Raw genomic sequence first — 19,105 nt, 5'->3', positions numbered from 1 at the left:
GGCCCCAGGTAGAAGGATGAGTCCTGACGTCAGAAAGGTGAAAGGGTGTTAAATGATTTTTTTCACTTTAAAGGTAAAACATGTTATGGCAGCTGGGGGTGGACTGTTTTAGATTAGAAATAGTTCATTAGGGTGAAAAGGAACATTAACTGCCATTAATAATTAATAATGACATGGGCTAGGGTGTAATCCTGCCCCCACCTGTGCTCCCCAGCACCAAGAAGGCTGCTTCTGTATTTTATACAGTAGTTAAAACACCTCCATAAATCAGTCTGACAGCAGAGACTGCTGGAATCTGTGACCTCTGCGTTGAAAACCTGCTTTTTGTTTAATTACGCTGCAATGGGCTCATGCAGTTTTAGAGAAGGGGGAAGGAAAAAGAGCACAGCAGTTTCCTAACTCACTGGCATCAATAATTGTCTTGAAAAACTAAACTAAGCCCCAAAAATGGTGGAGGCTGCACAGTCCCAATTCCAAACCATCACCAAACTAAGCAAGCTGGCCCTGGGCACAGCAGCCACGCCACAGTCTATCCAGCATGTCTGCACAGGACAGCACTGCTCAGAGACTCTAAACTCAGAGATCTCTAAACTATGCGTCGCCGAAGGAGCTGTGCTTTCCCCAGGCAAGTTCACCCACCTTACACCCACCTCCGGGAAGCTACACAGACTGAAGCAAGGGCTGTCCATCGGAAAAGCAAGAATTCAGAGCATGGAGAAGCGTTTGAAGGAGAAACATGTACAGCAGCTTTTACTATGCATATTAATAAATATTCTTTATTTAAATTTTTGCACATTGCGCTTTAACATATTACATCCAAAACATTTTGCAAATGGATGTCTACTTTGTAAAATCTTATATTCAGCTCATTGTCATTCTGTACAGAATTATAGGTACAACATTACTTTGCCACTAGTTTGCTTCTTGTAAGTCTCACAGTAAGAGAAACATTTAATGAAAAGAGATGGCTTAAATTATGAGAGGCTTGCACAGCTACTCAACTAAAGATACAAGCCTGAAGAAAGAACAAAATTAATGAAATCACCTCCACCAGCCTCCCCCCCAAAAAAAAACAAGAAAAAAAAGAATCACATTAATTTAAGATAAAATTTTGCCATAAGTCACTAAATTAAGTTTTTGAAAGAGAAGGCGCAGTAGTCATCTTGAGAATTTCAGTGAAGGACAGAGCTATTTTATTGTATTTAGTTCGCTCCAGCCGTTGTCAACCAGCCACTGCAAATGGGCCCCTTGTGATCATTTAAGCGGCAGTATTTATTAAATTTCTCCTTCAGATGCTGTCGGTATTGTTCTCTATTGCTGTAAAAAGACTTGTTGTTTGCCATAAAGGACTGTATTTCATCTTGTGAGATAAAGATTTCCTCGTCAGAAGTGCATTCAGACTCATCCTACAAAAGAAAACAGGCATTTGAGAACTCGAGCGCTGCCCTCGCTGCGCAGCACGCCTGTCCTGCAGTGTCCCGCTGCCTACAGCTGCTCTGACGAAGGATGTAGCCCTCACGTCGCAACACCGTAAGTTGCCCGACTCACTCACAATGCTCTGCTGTTTTTTGGGCAAGAGGCAGTCTATACAGTCATGACATCTAGCAGAGAAAGCTTTGGAGTCTTAGTGCATTCCTACTGAAAGAGGATGGCTTTTATTACAGGAAAAAAAAAAAATGTAAAGCAAGTGGAAGGAGAAGGGAAGGAAAGGGAGAGAGAAGAGAGTTGTCCAAGGAGCCCGTAGTGGGAAGTAATATTTGAGGCATGAAGGCAGCAATAATGCAGGCTTCATTGTATGGAATAATACCATCCTTGACAATGAATACTTATGAGTTCTCTCACTTGCATTCCAGGGACAGGCAATTTCTCCTCCTCTGCAAAGCCTCTGAGTTACATACTTTGCAGAGAACATGCAAAAGCAAACAAACTGAACACTGGGAGAGTAAGCTACGGATCTTCGGTTCAGTTATGTTCTCCCTCATATCAGCTCTCCAGGGGGATTTGAGCTCTAAACCCCATCCTCAACCCCAAGGGTAACACGCAGTGTGCTACAACCTGAAATTCAAAGGAAATGGTTACTTACAAGGAGTTCCACTAAGCTCTTGGCACCTTTTCCAGTATCAGGAACAAGTGACATTTCTGTAGGTTCTGCAAACTGTGACACATTTTTCATATGCTCCAACCAAGGCAACTGCTGCCCACTTTTTTCTGAGCTACAGCAGCTTTCAGCATGTGTGTCTTTGGTCTTGTCACGATGAAACTCTGTGTGCATGAGATTTCCTGAGGTCTCTCTGGTACCTGGATCTGCCGTACAGCTTCCAAGTTTCTGCATCTAAATTGAAAATAGACTGTAATGAGCTACCAGCAGCGTTAAACCTGAAACATTCCATCTTCAGGTGGAAGCAGAAGGTTAAGAGGAAAGGAAAAAGTTCAGAAAGGGAGCAAGGATATATATTTTTTCAATATGTGTGCCTGAAATTGGAAATACTTTTGTAACTATTTTAAAATGTATGCATTTAAATAAACATTCTGGAGTAGCTACGTTCCTTACATGTTCATTCTCACACTTCAAAGTTTTACTTTTCTTTTTCTTCTTTTTGTTTTTGCCTTTTGTGTTATTCTCTTCTGAATTAGCCCAACACTCCACACAGCTGTCTCCATCCTCCTCTTTGTCATCACAGCGATGGACACACGAATCATCTCCTGCAAAAGACATGGAATTTTCTTCTCAGATATATTCAAGTTTTGCGTATCCTACACCAGTATTAAGTCCTTCCCAAACCTACCATTTTCATCGTGGTTGCAAATGCCCTCGGTGCAGGCCACATCTGAGCCCTCTCGAGATCCGGTCTCGCTGCCCTCCATGCTCGATGAATAGCCGCAGTCGCTACCATTACAGTGCGGAGATAAACCTGAGACAACGTGAACAGTTACGGTTATCTATAGCAGCTGTTGCACGTTCTTTAGTTATGCCTCTAACAAGAAAAAATTCCTAAGAAAAAGTTATTTGGACAAAATAGCTGAGCACTGTTTACCCCATAAATGGTAAATGTTTTTAAAAATTCAGAATAATGACTTTTAAACACACCTTTCTTGATTTTAGGTGAACCTAATAGGGTACCACTACTAGGACAGGTGCAAGAAGTGCTTTCATTAGTAACAATTACTTCTACACAGTTGTTAGCTTCTTCGCTGCTACCACAGGCTTTGCAACTACTTTCCATGAAGTCTGGATTTTCCTGAAAACAAAAACAAAAACTACTTGCAAGTACTGAAAGGAGCGCAGCCACCATCTTTATACAGATACTCTTCCCACAAGAAAAACAGCTGACACTGACTGATAACAGCCACAGCATTGCTTATAATTCTTCAGAAGTACAAGACAATTTTAAAAAACAAAACAAAACACCTTTCCCAAGAAGAATATGACTTACAGTTAGCCCATTAAGTTCAGTGAAGAGATCTAGAACAATAATTGCACTTAGTCAATTAAAGCTTTCCCCTCCCCCAAAATTTAATGGGAATTGTCTGCAACTAGCACTTGAATTCCCATACTTCAGGTTATTTTTAAGAAATGATAGTTGAAAAATATTCTGGCATAACCTGACCCCCTAGATTCAGAATTTTTTTTAAAACCCCACCAAATCCAAACCCCCAAAAGCTAAGGAGTTCCAGGCAACTACTTTCCAAAAAAGACTGTACTAATATGAAAAATATTAAATCCCACTAGCAATTTAAAACTAGTTCCCAGCACTGAAACACAATAAAAACCTCTCAAGAATTCTAACATGAAACAACAAGCTGATGAACAAAGCACCAAATTAGAAATCTAGTTATTTAACACCAGCGGAAAGCCACAGCTATCAGTGTTTACCTTCACTTGATTTATTTCCTTCTCTTCTGTTGCCTGCAAAGGAGTAGGGATCTCACACACACATTTATTTTTCCGCCTGTTCTTCCGTTTTTGGCGCTTCTTCTCTTGTTTAAGCTCTCGCACTCTTTCTTCTTCTGAAAATTCTTCACAGAGCTGTTCCAATCGACTAATACCCTGCACTTTCTCCACAGCCATCTGTTTATAAGAGGTTAGATCTATTTATAGATGTTAACACAATTCAAGCTTTTACGTTTATAAAAAAAGGAGGAGGAAAATAGCTGGTACGTACTTTTTATAATAAAGTCACAGTAACACAGCTATCGACTAGAGAAGGAAAATACCTATCCAGATTTAGTCACTAAATTTAGATCGCCGGAGATCTACGTACAGGGGGAGCACTGCGTTTAACTCATGGCCCATAGCCACAGTTTTCAGTAAAAAGCTGCAGACTTGAATGTGTTCTTGAATTTGTGTTTACATGGTAGATACTCCGATTACAGCAGCACAGAAAAACACGAGAGCTAGTGCTACAGAACTCCTGCAGCTCTCTGTCTACAGTAACCAGTGACAAATCAAAGTGATTTTCTAGGTAGTCCAATTTTGACATATAGACATACCTCAGAATATAGCAAGTATCCTAATATGTCCCTTAATATTAAAATTTAGAACAAATATAATAATGGCACATCTACATATGAAGCTACAAGAATACAGTTAAACTAGTAAACTATCCTGGATCAATGCTCCTACAGAAGTAAAAATAAATTCACAGGTTTTGTTTTGTTTTTTTCCAGATCACTCTGGGAACTCCTTAAGTCAAAATGAGACGTCATCTTTCCCACTCACGTCAGAAAAGGACTCCATATAAACATAACAGTTCTGTACTTCAAGTTCACAGCCAGCCTTGCATACAAGTAGCATTACCAGCGTTTTACAATGTAAATGAATTTTTCAACACCATACTTTACTGGATTAAAAAACCATCAAGACAAAGCCTGACAAAAATGCCACAGCGCACCTAGTCCAACATCAGTTCCTTAGCACTATAGGTCTTAAAAAAAATATACTTATCAAGAACCTCCAAGAATTAACTAGCTTAGGATTTTACTGGGATCTTTCCCAAATTGATTTTGTTCCTCCTCCTCTGATGTTTTAAACAGAACAGTCATTAAAAGTGGAAGATAAACAAAACAAAAAGGATCTGCATCATGGCAAAGGGGAAGTATACTACTGGCATATGTTAGAAGAACTGCAAGTTCAAGATCCCACAGGATTACAGAGTGCATTTGGAACACGCTGAACGCAAGAGTGAGCAGTTGTGTTTGTAATTAAAAGCACGTCCTCCATTTTTACTAATAAGACAAATAAAACTGTCATAGCCAGAGCTACTTTAAATGCTGTCAGGTAGAAATACCTGCACTGGGAATTAAAACTACACAAGATCCAGAGTACTGTAACACGCAGCTTGGAAAGTAAAAGCAAGCCTTGATCTTTTATGTTCCAGTAGGCTTCACAGGGGAATGCCCCTCAGTTGTGCCACACACTGATGTCACACAACTGCTGCCTGCAGGGAAGGAGGGACTGAATGCAGCACCCTTGAAGCTCCCTCCAGCCCAACGGTGGGAGAAAGCAGAACAACAGTGAAAATACACAGTTATTATAGCAATTCAAATACATGTTAGACAAAATTTGATTTTTTTACCTCAAAGCTTTTGCGTAAAGCATCGACGCCTAGGTAGAAAAGCATCTGCCACGTTTGTTCCTCGGCCCGCAACTTTTGCCAGATTCGGTGTAATCTTTCATAAAGATGAATGCCCAGGCAGGTCAAAACTTCCTCTTGGGCTATGTCTATTGTCTTAGCATGCCTTTCTCTTCGTCTAAAGGAAGAGTGGAACCAAAGTATCGTATGGTTAAAGTAGCTGGAAGTCTACCAAGAGATCAAAGCAGTTCAAGGATGTGTTTTCTTTACATACAACTGAAGATATGTTCACATGAACAGCTTTTTAAATCTGCTGTGCTGCATGCAGATGCAAAATAGAAAGGACCAGGCCAAAGCCACCATTCCATTCCTGACGTGTCAATCTGTGCGTGGCACTACTGAGCTGCTGCACCATGCCTCCCAACCTGTGACTTCTGAAGGTGTTGCCCTATCGGTCTCTGCTTCCTCTGACTAGGAGGATCAGCAGAGTTTTAATGCCAAAGAGATGCAGCCATTCTTTTGTTTCCTAGAATTTGTATTTAGTTTATATAGGAAATATTTCAGCTTCCTAGACGTTTAGGCATCAGTTAACTGAAGCTGAATAAACACATATAGAAGTTTACACATTACTTACCGTACAAAGTTAAAATATTTCAGTATTAATTTCTATCTATCACCTAGTAAGGAAAAATCATTACAAAAGGATTTACCCTCCTAATCAAACAGTTATTATTGAGTTCTAATGATGTGGGGCTCAGAAGTTTCTTTTTCATTGGAAGATTTTAAGATGCTAAAACAGGCTCAGAAATCACTATAATATACAAGTGACAAAAAACCTAAATTGATTATTTGGCAAAACTGTCAACGAAGGTTCTCTTTCTATTTTGCATATTCTGAACACCTCAATGGAAAGCAGGCAGCCCTGGTCAGTGAACAAATGACATCGAAGACATTTGGCAATTTCTTTCAGTCCTGCCTTGAGAGTTAAATGCACTTTCAAGTAAAAAGCACAAATAAAATCTTCGCTACTTTGAAGCACTATGTTGAAAGTCTACTTCCATATGAATATTTACATTCAGCAGTTTATTATGCAGCAAGGAGGCAAAAAATCACTTTTGCAAAATACATTCAATAATAAAATAAAGAAGCAAAGCGCTAGATAGCCCACTCTAGCAAATTACATACTCATACCCTCCTGCGAACTCTGGTTCAGCTCGCCCCAAGAGGTGTGCGATGAAATCTGTTTCACAGCATACGTGTATATGGCGTTCGTGGGGACAGCAGCGCAAACCCTCATAAAGCGCAGCACAGTAGCCCTTCTCCTTGCTGCAGTCCAGCTCACCGATAAGAATATTGTATGCCCGAAGGACTTTATTTTTGCAGTCAGTGCAAAACCTGTGTTGAAATAGAACATAACAGAACTGAATTCTTATTCAGGCAGAAATTTAGACCCGCTTAGCCTAAGTTATAATATACTGAGCTATTTAATAGTGCATGCTATATTTAAACTAGGTCGCATAGGGTTTATGTTACTTCAAAAGGTAAAATAGTGAGACTTTGGCTGTAAGCCACAGAAGTTTACTGTACGCATTATACTACCCATCATATATTACAACTCTGGATATCAACTTTCATGCTCCAAGGCATCTATCAGGCTAATTGTGAATATGAAGAAATTCCTATATGGAAATGCAATTCCATATTCATCCAAAGATCAGAAATCTAAGAGTGAACAAACTGAATCATTAGTATAAGCCAGTACAAAATTCCTCTCGAGTAACACTGTCCAAGTTACTTTATAGCAATTATTTCAAGTATACTCAAGTGAGCGATAAGCAATAAGAAAAAAGTTTCCTCTGCTGCGTAAGAGCGGTGTTTCCACTACAAGCACCTTTAAACATATCTCAAATTATTAGATTACTGCACAGATAGCCAAACAAGGTTTATTTATAACACAACGTATTCAATTTAAATGTGTGATAGCTCAGATAACTAATAGGAGAAGAGTACAGTTGCAAAGTCTGTTATAATTAAAACACAACCAAATTAAGCTCCTGTAAGAGGAGGTACTTCAAGAAGTTACAAAACCTCTTGCTGTATTATTCTCAAAATGCAAGTCAGACAAGCTGCTCACATTTCAGCTTTCAGCTCGAAAAGTGGCTCTTCGTGCCATCTCTGGATGGTGTTTTTCCCTTTCCTAGTTTGTCCAGTCACTTGACAACACTAAGTCAAACATATTTTGATGTTTGATAGAACTATGATAACTGGCTAGTTTCTGTGGTGAAAGGAAAAAAAACAGTAATATTATTGCAGGTTAGCATCAGGAACGCTGCCAACACCATGTTTAATGTCACAGGAGATTAAAGCTATTTTGTTTCCAAAGTGTTATTTCCACACCACCACCACCCCCGCACCCATCTGTGCCCCCACAGTTTATACCAGAACCTTGAGACTACTGGAAATTAAAACTTTTTAATCAGCGTGGTAGCTACTGAACACAACAATAATTTAGTGGCCTATTCCTTCCCTGCAAGAGAGACTTAATAGCTCTAGCACTACCGAGTCATAAACAACTGTTTCAAAACAGCAATTTACAAGCAACACCAAGCCTAAAATCTGCTTCTATTAGTTTAGTTCACGTTATTTTGAAATTGCACATAGTCCCCAAAAGCCTAAAAGAAGGCATAGCCCCAGAGTAGGCTACTTGCAAAAGAGTGAAAGCACATACACAGTTTTAGTACATCACATTGTAAATCATAATTTAATCCTAACCAAAAAAATTCAGACGAGTAGCTATGACTTCATCTGAGGTCTCTGCATTTCCCGTACCACAGCCCGAACAGCAGGTAACACACAGAGTGTTTCACCAGCTTACTCTCATCGGCTGTTAGGATGCAATCTGGCAAGGTTCTCCATCATCATGAAGCTCAGACCTTGAGTTTTAGATGAGTATCAGAAGAATCCTCTACACTTCTAAAAACTGTGTGAACTCTATGTACATTTTGATTCACAAAAAAAAACGCAGCATGTAATCCTCAAAACGAAAGCGTGGCTGTTCTTTTAACGTACCTGTGTTTTCGTAGATAGGTTTCTAATGTTTCTAAAAGACAACTAGAGTCAATTAAAACTACTTCATCCCTGCATTCCTGGGACATGAGCTCCCACACATCCATCCAACAACCCCTGCAAAAAAATAAGAAGAAACAAAAGACTGTATATTATCTTGTTAGGGGGTTTAGAAAAATCAGGAAAATAAAGCATTGTTAGTTTACCTGACTGCTCCCTGGAAAGATCCATAGTGGAAAGGGATGCTACACTTGCTTTCTTTCTTCCTGCTGTCTTCACTGTTTTTCTTATCTGTGCTTAATTTCACTGTACTGAGTGTGCTACTGTTCCCCTCACTGTCATACAGTATTTAAAAACATTTTTTTAAACCTACACCATATATATTATGAACTAGTTATTTCTCCTAAATAAATGCTGTGAAAATGCTACCATGCTCCTTAAAGTCCTTTATAGGCTAAGCCTTAAATTCCAGCAAAGTTAGGGTCAGACGTGAGATACAAATTTTGCTGTCCGTGTTTATAAACCTCCATTCATAATGACTTTTTAAAATTACAGCTGAAAGCCAGTAGTAATTTTTCAGAACATTACCTTAAGTATAAACACATACAAGTTTTAACACTTCTAGCAGATTAAATTTCATATGACAACTCACTAAAAAACACAACTCCAAAGAAAAAAGCAAAACAAAAATCTCCAACTTCCACACATCTACCACCATAAGAAGCCATAAAACACCCTACATTAAATTTACAAAATCTGATTAAAAAAACCCAAACAACTTTTGGATATGCTAAAAGTACACTTATGGAGCAAAGACCAAACTTCAAACAGCAAGTCATGTTTACCTACAGGCTTGTCTACACTTGACACGCTATCAGAACAGTCATTTCTGTTTAAGCACATCGTATGGATACAACAGAGCAGGAAAACAAACAGGGGAAGCAGCTCTCCTATTTAATAATTAGCTCCTCAAGAGTATTCATGTATCCTATTATCTAGTTTGCCAGATCATACGGCTTGCATTATGAGAGGTTAAAACGCTCCTTAGCCCCAAAAGGAACTGAGTAGCCATAAACCGGGCACATGGAAACTGAGGACATCAAGGAGCTCTCCAGTGGTATTAGCTAGTTACGTAACCTTGGATAACTAAACACACAACTACAATTCCAACCCTTTTGTGTGTATAAAATGCCTAACAGATGCAACTCATCTGAAGAAGTTTCTTGTAATGAAGTCAAGCAGAAGCTCTAAGTTGATAAGTTTTGCTCTGTAAGACAATTCTGACACCTCCGTGTGCAGGCTGTTAGCGTGTTTGCAAGGCAGCAGATTTATTTGGAGAAATATCAGTACCGATACACCCCGATCACTTCTGTAGCATAACCAATGGGTATCGACTGAGTAAGGAGCGTGCAAACCGTGTTTCTTTAGCGAACTACACCAATTGTCCACAAGCCACGTTACCAGATAAAGCTGAAAGCTTTACTTGCAGTATATGAAAACACTGCTCTTCCACATATTCCCTGTTAACCTGCCAGCGTTTAAAGTACTACAGGGATTTAATCCAGCAAGAATTGAGGAAATAAAGGCAGCACTTTCCACTCTATTCATTCAGTTTCAGAACTGTTCTGCCTTGCCAAAATGTTAAGTGCAGGTTTCGTGATATATGTTCTTACCCAAAAAAGATCCATCTTACTAAAAACAAAGCAAGCAAAAAAAAAATCACTTTCATAATGCTTTGAATTTGCTTTACTTGAAAAAAAATACCCCATACCCCTATGATCTTTTTCTTGTGCAGCATAAGCTTTCAACTAATTATATGGAAGGCCTGTAACCAAAATTTAATAGGAGATAATGATCAGCTACCACTATCCTCAAGCAGCACAAGTGAAAATCAAGCGTCAAATCCCCCACGCCTGGCGTCCCAGGGGATTTATCTAAACCCAAAGAGACTCAAGTCTGCACAGAAAAATACACATCCTGTAACTGGAAACCATGATCAAGCTTTCACAGGTTGTACACTTAACCAGAAGCAGAACACAACTGACTAAAAAAGGTTCTGGACACTCCAACTAAGCATAATACTCTAATTCATTCATCATCATATTAAAAAAAATACCCCACAAACAAGAAAGCCACCCAAAATCCACAACAGATTTACAGGGAGCGTTCTTCTGGTTAACCAGCTGGAATAAACCCTTTCAACTTCAAGACACAGAGGCAAATATGCATCTTTTTCACTGGTGTATTCAAAACATGCTGTCACATTTTGAGAAAATACATTTCACGGAGTTTTAGTTTTAACCCTGCAGTCCAACCACAATAAAGCCCTCTATTAACAGTTGGGCAAGGCATTTTTAATAGTCCCAAGCAAAATGATGTATATTTGTTTAGCATGTACCCTTTCCCTTCAGTGTGAGAAAAACTGCTGATCAATCATTTTGGTGTAGGGCACAAAAACCAGTTTGTCTTTCTAGAGCATTATTTATATCACAACGCAGAAGCCATCCATGCCCTGAGCAGAATATAATCCAAGTTACGTCAGACGAGATATGAAAAAGCACATCAGAGAGCACTGGTTTGTAACGGCCAAGTTGCATTTTGGCAATTAGTTTTGAAATTAAACACGGATATTTTTATTAAAAAAAAAAAAAACACACACAAAAAACCAACCAAAAAACCATACCCCACCATGTAAAAGACCCAAAACATAAGAGGCAAAAATGGAACAGCTAGAACTAACGAGCAAGTTTTGGAAAACAGTTGATTCCATATAGCAGCCTTAAACTTTATATGAAAGCATCACCAGCTCCCTCAGGGAGCTCTGAGAAACCGCAGAGGGACATCTTGCACACCGAGGAAGGAGCACAGATCTTCTGGTGGGAGGGCAGAAGACCTTATAGCACTAGTTTTGTCCAGTCAATAAAGCGTGAGCAAGGGCAGCAGGGAAACATTAAACATCCTACTGGTATGGTCACTCTTACTGCACAAAAAAGGACTAACTACCTTCCTACGAAAACCTCTAGAGAAAGGCTCACGCCCTACAACACATGATGCCCAAAACTCCTGGGTGCCTCTGTTCCTCTCCTCCGCAATTATTTGGGTCTACTATAAACCAAATAGCTCGGAGATTACTACTCTGGCAAACAGGTAATAGCATAAGAATTGATTTCAATGCTTAAAAACAAATCAGTGTCAACAGTTTAGAACCTTAAAATATTTTAGATTTAATTGTGCATGTTAAACACAAGCTTACCCCAAAGGTTTTGGTTTGTGAGTGTCCAGGGAGTGTAACTGACATCTCTTGTTCTTCTTACTTTTGGGAATTGCATCAATCATGTCATTCAGTTTGGACCTACGGAAAAAGTGTAACTTAGTATTCTGACAACATGGTTATCCAGAGAAATTTTAAAGGGCTTGTTTCAGCTCCTGTATCAGAAACAAGCATGCTAATGAACATTAAATCTATAATTTTCTTCCTGTCATCCATTTTTACTTGTTAAGACATACAATCCTGCAGTGCACAAGGAAAATACCATGCAGATTTTCCAGACAAATTCTAGCAAGCAAGATAAAGACAGCCCACATCTAAAAAAGCTATTGCATAACTTCGCAAGTAACAGACCTCGAGCAGTGCCACCTATCTCAAAAGTGCAGGGAACCACTACGACCGCTTTATCAAGTTACACTACCTCACCCTCCAAATCTCAATACCCCCAGCTCTGCGCTAACCTTTCCTACTTCTCACTGGCCTGCTAACTGGAGCAAGAAGTAGAATGAGCTGGAGCCAAATGGAAGGCAAAGGCACACTGGGGTGAGCAGTCACTGTTTGGTCTGCTGACAGCTGAGAAACAAATGGCACTGAGACCGAGGCTATTCATCATGCTAGCCAAACCCAGAAAGTTTCACTTTCTCCGTGTTACCTTTCTACCCAAGAGTAGAACTTCTTTTGGTGGGAGAGGGTATTAATTATTTTTTAATTATTTTATTTTTTAAATGCAAAGTAGTGGGGCAAAGAAACCCTATTCTTCCAGAGACCGTGAAAAATCCACAGTGCCTATTTCACATTAAAGACTGAACATTTTAATAGTGGTATCTTCCAATTGCAATCATGGCCCTACAACAAATGATATCAAAGATTAGGTCTTCGGAGGTTTTTTTTCCCCAATAACTAGTTTAAAATGACTGTAAAAGACAGGTACGTACTAAAAGATTCAAACTTGCAGGAATTTAGCACCACCAAGAAAGCTGCAAAGTCAAATGCACAGAAGCTAGCATTCCTTTTTCCCCCCGATAAGAATAACCTGAGCAGTTCTAAGACACTTACCCATGCACATAAAACAGTGTATAAAGCTTCTTCGCATCAGTCATACAGCTTCGAGTTACAGAGAGAACCCCCTTTGGCCCTACTGTCAGGGGCTCAAGTGCAGGATTTCCAGACTCAACAAGCTGAGAAAACAGACGTTCCACACTACGACGGCAGCCAACACACGGGACCAGCTGAGAGAGCGCACTCAAAACTTCACGCGATGTCACCATCATGGCAATATTTAGATCCTGCTGTTTAAGCATGCTATGCCTCTAAAAAAGAGCAAGAAATTAAATCATTAAAAAATAAATAAAAACACATCTTAAACTGTTCAAGATTTCTTTGCCTTCAACAGCATTTCCTCATCAAAATGCACTCCTGGAAGCTGCAGCTGTGCTCAGATTTTCAGGTCACTGGCTCACTGCACATCACTTAGAATTTTTACTCTGTGAACAAAACCACACTTGCTAATATCACAGGAGCAATTCTGCTTCAAGGCTTACGGTCTATCCACTGGAAGGAAGATAATATTTTCTCCTCTTGTTCCCTCCTCCTACCACTCAAATCAGCAAATGCTGCTTCCAAAGGGCACACCTCCTTGTCCTTATCAGGAAACCTTTTTTTCTTCACCCCAGCACAGATGTTTTAGTAAAGGGACTCACATAAAACTCTGCAAGTTTTCACCTTCTACTCACACTCATTTTATCTTTGGCATATAGAAAGGAAATTCCCGGGCACTCATTGGCATATATGGAAATCACATTTATAACAAACTTGGTCTGTTCAAACCAAAGACAATTTAGCAATATTTTTCCTGGAAGGCTAAATGCCATTTCACATCACAATTCTAATATCTAAAATTTTTTAAAAAGCACACATTACTATTCAGGGTGAAACATTTTACTTCAGTAGCGAGCATTAAATGTGTGCTAATAATAGAACATTAAAGAGAACACCTTCTAACATTTCTTACATCAATAAACAAATTTAAGAGCTTCTTTTGGTTCCTCTGTCAAACACATCCAGGCACACATACACACAAAAAGCACATACACTTCCATTTCTTCTTCTAACTGCTAAATTACTGGCTTGGATGTCATCAACACTGAACTGCCACTAGCACAACTGTACAGAAGAGAGTCCCTTCCTCACACACCAATCAACACATCTACACTTAGATTATCAGCACTACTTGCACTTTCCAACTTAATCTGTAAAAGCAGAGTCCTGTCAGTGCGTTAACTGTCATTTCTCCCTGGTTACACAAAGTACAGCTTTGTAAGCCTAGTTGTATCGATACAGGGAGTATTTTGCCAGGACAATATTTTCTGTATTATTGTTGTATCACACCACTTAACCACTCCTACTGTAGAAATGACTTGTCACAACTTCTGGGGAGAGAAAGGAAGGATCACGCAACATACCAAAGCTAATCAATCACATGGAATGTGTACATACACCAACTGAAAAGATAAAATATTTTCAGCTGATTTTATATAATACCTGTTATGAAAAGTAAAGCTATTATCAGATAACATTTAAGGCTTGTGCTCTTAAAGGCAGGCACATTAAACAATCTGACAAGTGGTATCACTCTGCAATAATCCTCTTTGCTGTAATTAATAGTACTAGTTGGAATGAGCTATTTTCACAACACAGCTAGGCTCTATACGCAGCATATGTCTGAACTGCTGCTGTCAAACCACAAGTGAATATACTTGTACATTCTGCAAGCTGCGTATCAGCAAACCAGCTGATGTTCCTTTGGACATCCAGTGGCACATTTTTTTAAATTGCTACAGGTGTTACAATGCTACAGTTCTTTGCCAGAGTGTTAGCAGATAAGTTTCTATAATTAAAGCTTCAGGGGCACCACAAAACCACCTCACCCTATCCAACTATATATAATCTATAAACTGTCACGTTAATTCTATCTTGGTATGGTACTAAACATAAGAACTCAGTCTTAAGCAGAGCATGTTTCCACTTGAAAAAGAAGTTCAAAAGAATCCAGAAAAGAAAATGAAAACGTATTTAGAAACTGTAGTTTCCATTATGTATGAATTGCCAGTGAGCAGAAGATGCATTGTTTTTACAAGTTTTCAATTCTAACTAGATATGCAGCAATTGCCCCCTGACAACAGGGTACAAATGCCGTGAAATATAGAAAATGAATGCACGTGGTGTACTTTGGTACCTACACGTTAATTGCATACAGGTGCTGACGTGTCTTTTAAGTCATTCCAGGAGTTACAACTTCCTAGAGAAGCGAAAGCACAAATCTAAGGAAAGCAAGATTTGATATGCAGCCTTCTAGAAAAACAGAAGGGCATATTTACCTGAATGAACTGTTTTAATTGTGCACTGTTATTCTGATGTCCATCAAGGTTTAGCACATTATCAGGAAATTCCATCACCATCTATACAAGAAAAAAAAAAAGTCATACAGAGCATTAATTTATTTTACTTTCTTGGGGGAAATATGACAGAATTTACTTTAAGTCTTCATTCTTTTCACATAACTATCAGAAGCTTAGGAAACTGTAACATTAAGAGTTTAAGATAGTGAATGTTTCAGCAAGGTAACTAAATGTTTCACTAATATAATGTTCTAGAGGCAGTTCATAAATGGCAACTCTTATACAGCTGTTATACAGAACGCAGAAGTTGCTAAATGGTCCATCAGTATTTTTATTACACTATCTACATGATGTGAGACGTGTTTCAGTTTAAAAAAAAAAATGTACTTCACCACGCTGAGATCCAGATTGATCCAACAGCCTAACTCAATTTATAAAGCTATGAAGAAACAGTCACAACAGTTTAATGACTGAGTCAACTCCTTCAAAGGCTAATTTAAAACCATATTAACCCAACAAGGCACTCCAAGGTATACTTTGTTTTGTATGATTGCAGCTGCAACTCTCAAGAGGCTCAAAGTAAAACGTTAAACCCTCAGAACAATGTGACTACTCCTAAGTAATTAATAATATTTCTTTTCCAATTACTGAGCAACAAAGAAGGCACTTTCTTTGGCTGGGGGAGGGAATCAGTAAAATAATTTTCAGACAAAAATCTAACTTTGCAACCATGAAAGAAATCAAAAATGAAACCAACTAGAAAAAATAGTAAAGACTGGCTTAGGTGATATTCTTTGTCCAAACTGAGAAATACAGAATTTATCAGTGTGAATACTGAAAATCCACTTTAAAATATGAAGGACAAAATAACAACTCTAATAACAATCAACACCAAACAAAATTGCCTGATTCATCCTTTTTCCTCCCTCCACCTTCCCTCAACTGCCTAGTAAAGACAGAATTCCCTGCTGTCTTCGTAATTGCTGACACTGCCTCCAGAGAACTCATACATTTACTTTTACAAGCACTCAACATCGCTCAAAAATAAACACATATTCTCTAAAGACAGAAAGCAAGGCAATATTTTGATCTCACATGTGCTAGAATGGGAACATTAGCACAGCTGCCTTATCTTTGTACAGAACAGTGCCACAGCCGGTGCCAATTCTGAACTCTCACGCATTTTTTTCCAGTTTCCCTTGCCCCGACCCATACACACTAAGCAGCAGCACAAGTTTTTGCTACAGAATTACAGGTTTCCTACACCGAAGAGATAAATCTGCATCTTTTTTTTCCCTTTGCCTTCATCTCCCACTATCAGACAACACCCTTAGGTATTTTGTATAACAGAGCGAAATTATCAAAGACTAAATTAATTCATGTGTCTGATAAGATTTTATTAAGTGGTTAAACATCAATCACCATCACACCCTGAACTGGAAGAAAAAAATTCCCATAACACCACATCAAATGGAATGCCTTCTAGAAATCACAAAAGCTGCCTAAGAAATGAAAAGGGTTAAATATTTAAACTTCCTTTAATTTCTAGTTGAGCCCTAAGAAACAGAAAAGAGTGATAGTGAACAATTCATTGAGAGGAGCAGTATCACACTGCACCCAGACAGCTTCCTGCACTACTACAAAGCAATGGTACAAGCTTAAGAGCATTACAGGCCATTCATTCACTAATTTGCAATCACTGATTTACTATTTCTAGATTTAAGGCACAGATTAAGTCTTCCAGTTGACTGATAGAAAGGAAGTAGTCCCATTATTTTTCACTTTTGAGTCTTAAAAGAGGTCAGCACAATCAATAAACACCACTACGTTTTAAAGATAATGCTGCAGATGTAAAATTATGTTTCAAAGACAACTGCATCTCTTGCAACAGCTCTCACAAAGAATTTTAAAAATAAATTACAGAAGACTCGGAGACAAGGAAGCTAAGAGTTCATTCACTTCCTTCTGATTTATTTAATAAAAGCTTCCAGCAACCACCTAGAAATCCAAGTACTTTGTAACAACAGTAACAAAATGGAAAAAAAATAGACAAGATTTCTTCATGGTGAGGATGACTTGCACTTGCATAAATGCCCTTCATCCAGATGGATACAAAACTGATTTACAGCTATAGGAACCTCTTCAATCATGAGCATGGCTTGGCTCTGGTGTAAAAAGTAGAAGAAGAGCGACAACATAGTGCAACCGCACAAAGTTTGGGCCTGGTGTTAAATTCTGGAACTAAACTGCAAATGGAATTTCAGGTCAGCTGAAGTTATCTACCTGATGCCTGGTAAAGCTGAATTTTCACTCAAAGGTAACCAGAGCATGGTAAGTCTTGACACAATCTAACAAGTAATTTTTACTGGGGAGTCCAGAAGGAAAGAAAAGAAAAAAAAAAAGAGAGAAATCCAAGATCTTAGAACCACATGAGGAATGGAGGGGCAAAATAACTTTCAAGGCGTGTCCAAGACATCAAAAAACCCCAAACTTATACTACTTCTACGCAGTGCTGGGTTTTCCAGGTAATCAACCACTGCAGGAGAGCTAGATATTGCTTTGGACAACTTAAGGGAAAACTTTGCCTAAAGTATATGCACAGTTAACCAGAGATGATAAAAAACCAGCGATAATATTTGGTAAATTAATAGTATGTAAACACTTAAAACAATCAAAACTAAAATACAGCAAAAAGCCTTCCTCCAAATTAGCAAAACCAGATGGGATCGAGCTAGATAATATTTAACAGTGAGATGGAAGATTAAGAGACTGTCTGAATACACCCAATTGTTTTGTTCTGGAAGATGGAAGAAATTACATGAGGAAGCTGATCAAGTTGGCTGATGCAAGCCAGGCATTCTCCCATATTAAAACACGACGTTAGGAATTTAGAGCACAAAAATTTTACACTGTCTGAAGTAACAGCAGTTACTGTCACACCACTGACCGTGACAAAAATCAAACGCAAATAATTAAGATACCCAGTGACACTAAGTCCAATTTTATTTTCAACCCAACCTTTTCACACCTTAAGAATTAAAAGCAGCAATGACTGGCTAGTTAGAGAATTCTCTTCCATTTGCTGTGTTCACCTACAATGCAATTTCGGAGCCTTCCTCTAAATGTGTGAGGAAGAAAAAGAGAGACCAGAGAGCCTCCAAGCTGCATTTAGTTCATTTTTTCCACTGAATCTTCTGGAAGTGGCAAAACCCTCACATGCTTCAATTCAGAATAACACACTGAAACAGAAACGCTCTCAGATTTGTCACTGTAGACATAGCAGCACATTATTACAGACTCAATAACCCTTACTCTAAGCCAAAGCTTTCAAAAACACCTTTAGCCTCTTCTTGCCTATTTAAGAGCATGATAATTACCTGGTTGCAAACCTGGGGTTTAACGTTAATATGGCTCCCTTCCTTATGAACTGAAAAATGGCTTTGCTCCACGTTTGGGCTTGGGCACCGAAACACGCTTGCCACTTGAAAACAAGTTATGCGCAAGCCCCAATACAACAATAACTTTCTTATTATGCGGTCTGCATGTTTTTAAGAGCTGGGAATCAGATAAAAAAGTTGCCACATTAAGCGCTGTTAACCCCAAGTATTGCAAAGCCCCAAAGATTAACGCTGCAGGAGCAAAGGAGGAGCCTAGGAGGCCTGCCCAGAGAAAAAGGCCTCTCTCGGGGATTGCAACACACCGCCCGCACACGTTGCAAGCGGGAGGTGCGGGGACAGCAGCTGCTCCGCGGGTCGCTGGCACTCACCGTGAGGGTGTCATCGATGTAGAGGGGGATCTGC

The 19,105-nt window shown here is 39.0% G+C and overlaps 1 protein-coding gene across 1 annotated transcript; it reads right to left on the bottom strand.

Moving 5' to 3' along the window:
• Positions 1-756: 756 nt before the first annotated feature.
• On the bottom strand, positions 757-19,101 carry GGNBP2 (gametogenetin binding protein 2; the record flags this gene model as incomplete). The annotated part of the gene is made up of 13 exons (XM_010079448.1): positions 757-1,406; positions 2,084-2,332; positions 2,552-2,703; positions 2,787-2,912; positions 3,089-3,239; positions 3,875-4,069; positions 5,577-5,751; positions 6,765-6,968; positions 8,643-8,756; positions 11,893-11,991; positions 12,964-13,217; positions 15,285-15,365; positions 19,072-19,101. Coding segments are annotated over 13 exons (2,034 nt in total), but the record flags the coding sequence as incomplete, so codon positions are not given.
• Positions 19,102-19,105: the final 4 nt, after the last annotated feature.

The sequence above is a fragment of the Pterocles gutturalis genome, unplaced genomic scaffold, assembly GCF_000699245.1.
Source record: "Pterocles gutturalis isolate BGI_N339 unplaced genomic scaffold, ASM69924v1 scaffold5529, whole genome shotgun sequence".
Classification (NCBI taxonomy): Eukaryota; Metazoa; Chordata; class Aves; order Pterocliformes; family Pteroclidae; genus Pterocles; species Pterocles gutturalis.
Note: the sequence above shows the minus strand (reverse complement) of the source record. Positions and strands in the feature narration are given on the sequence as shown.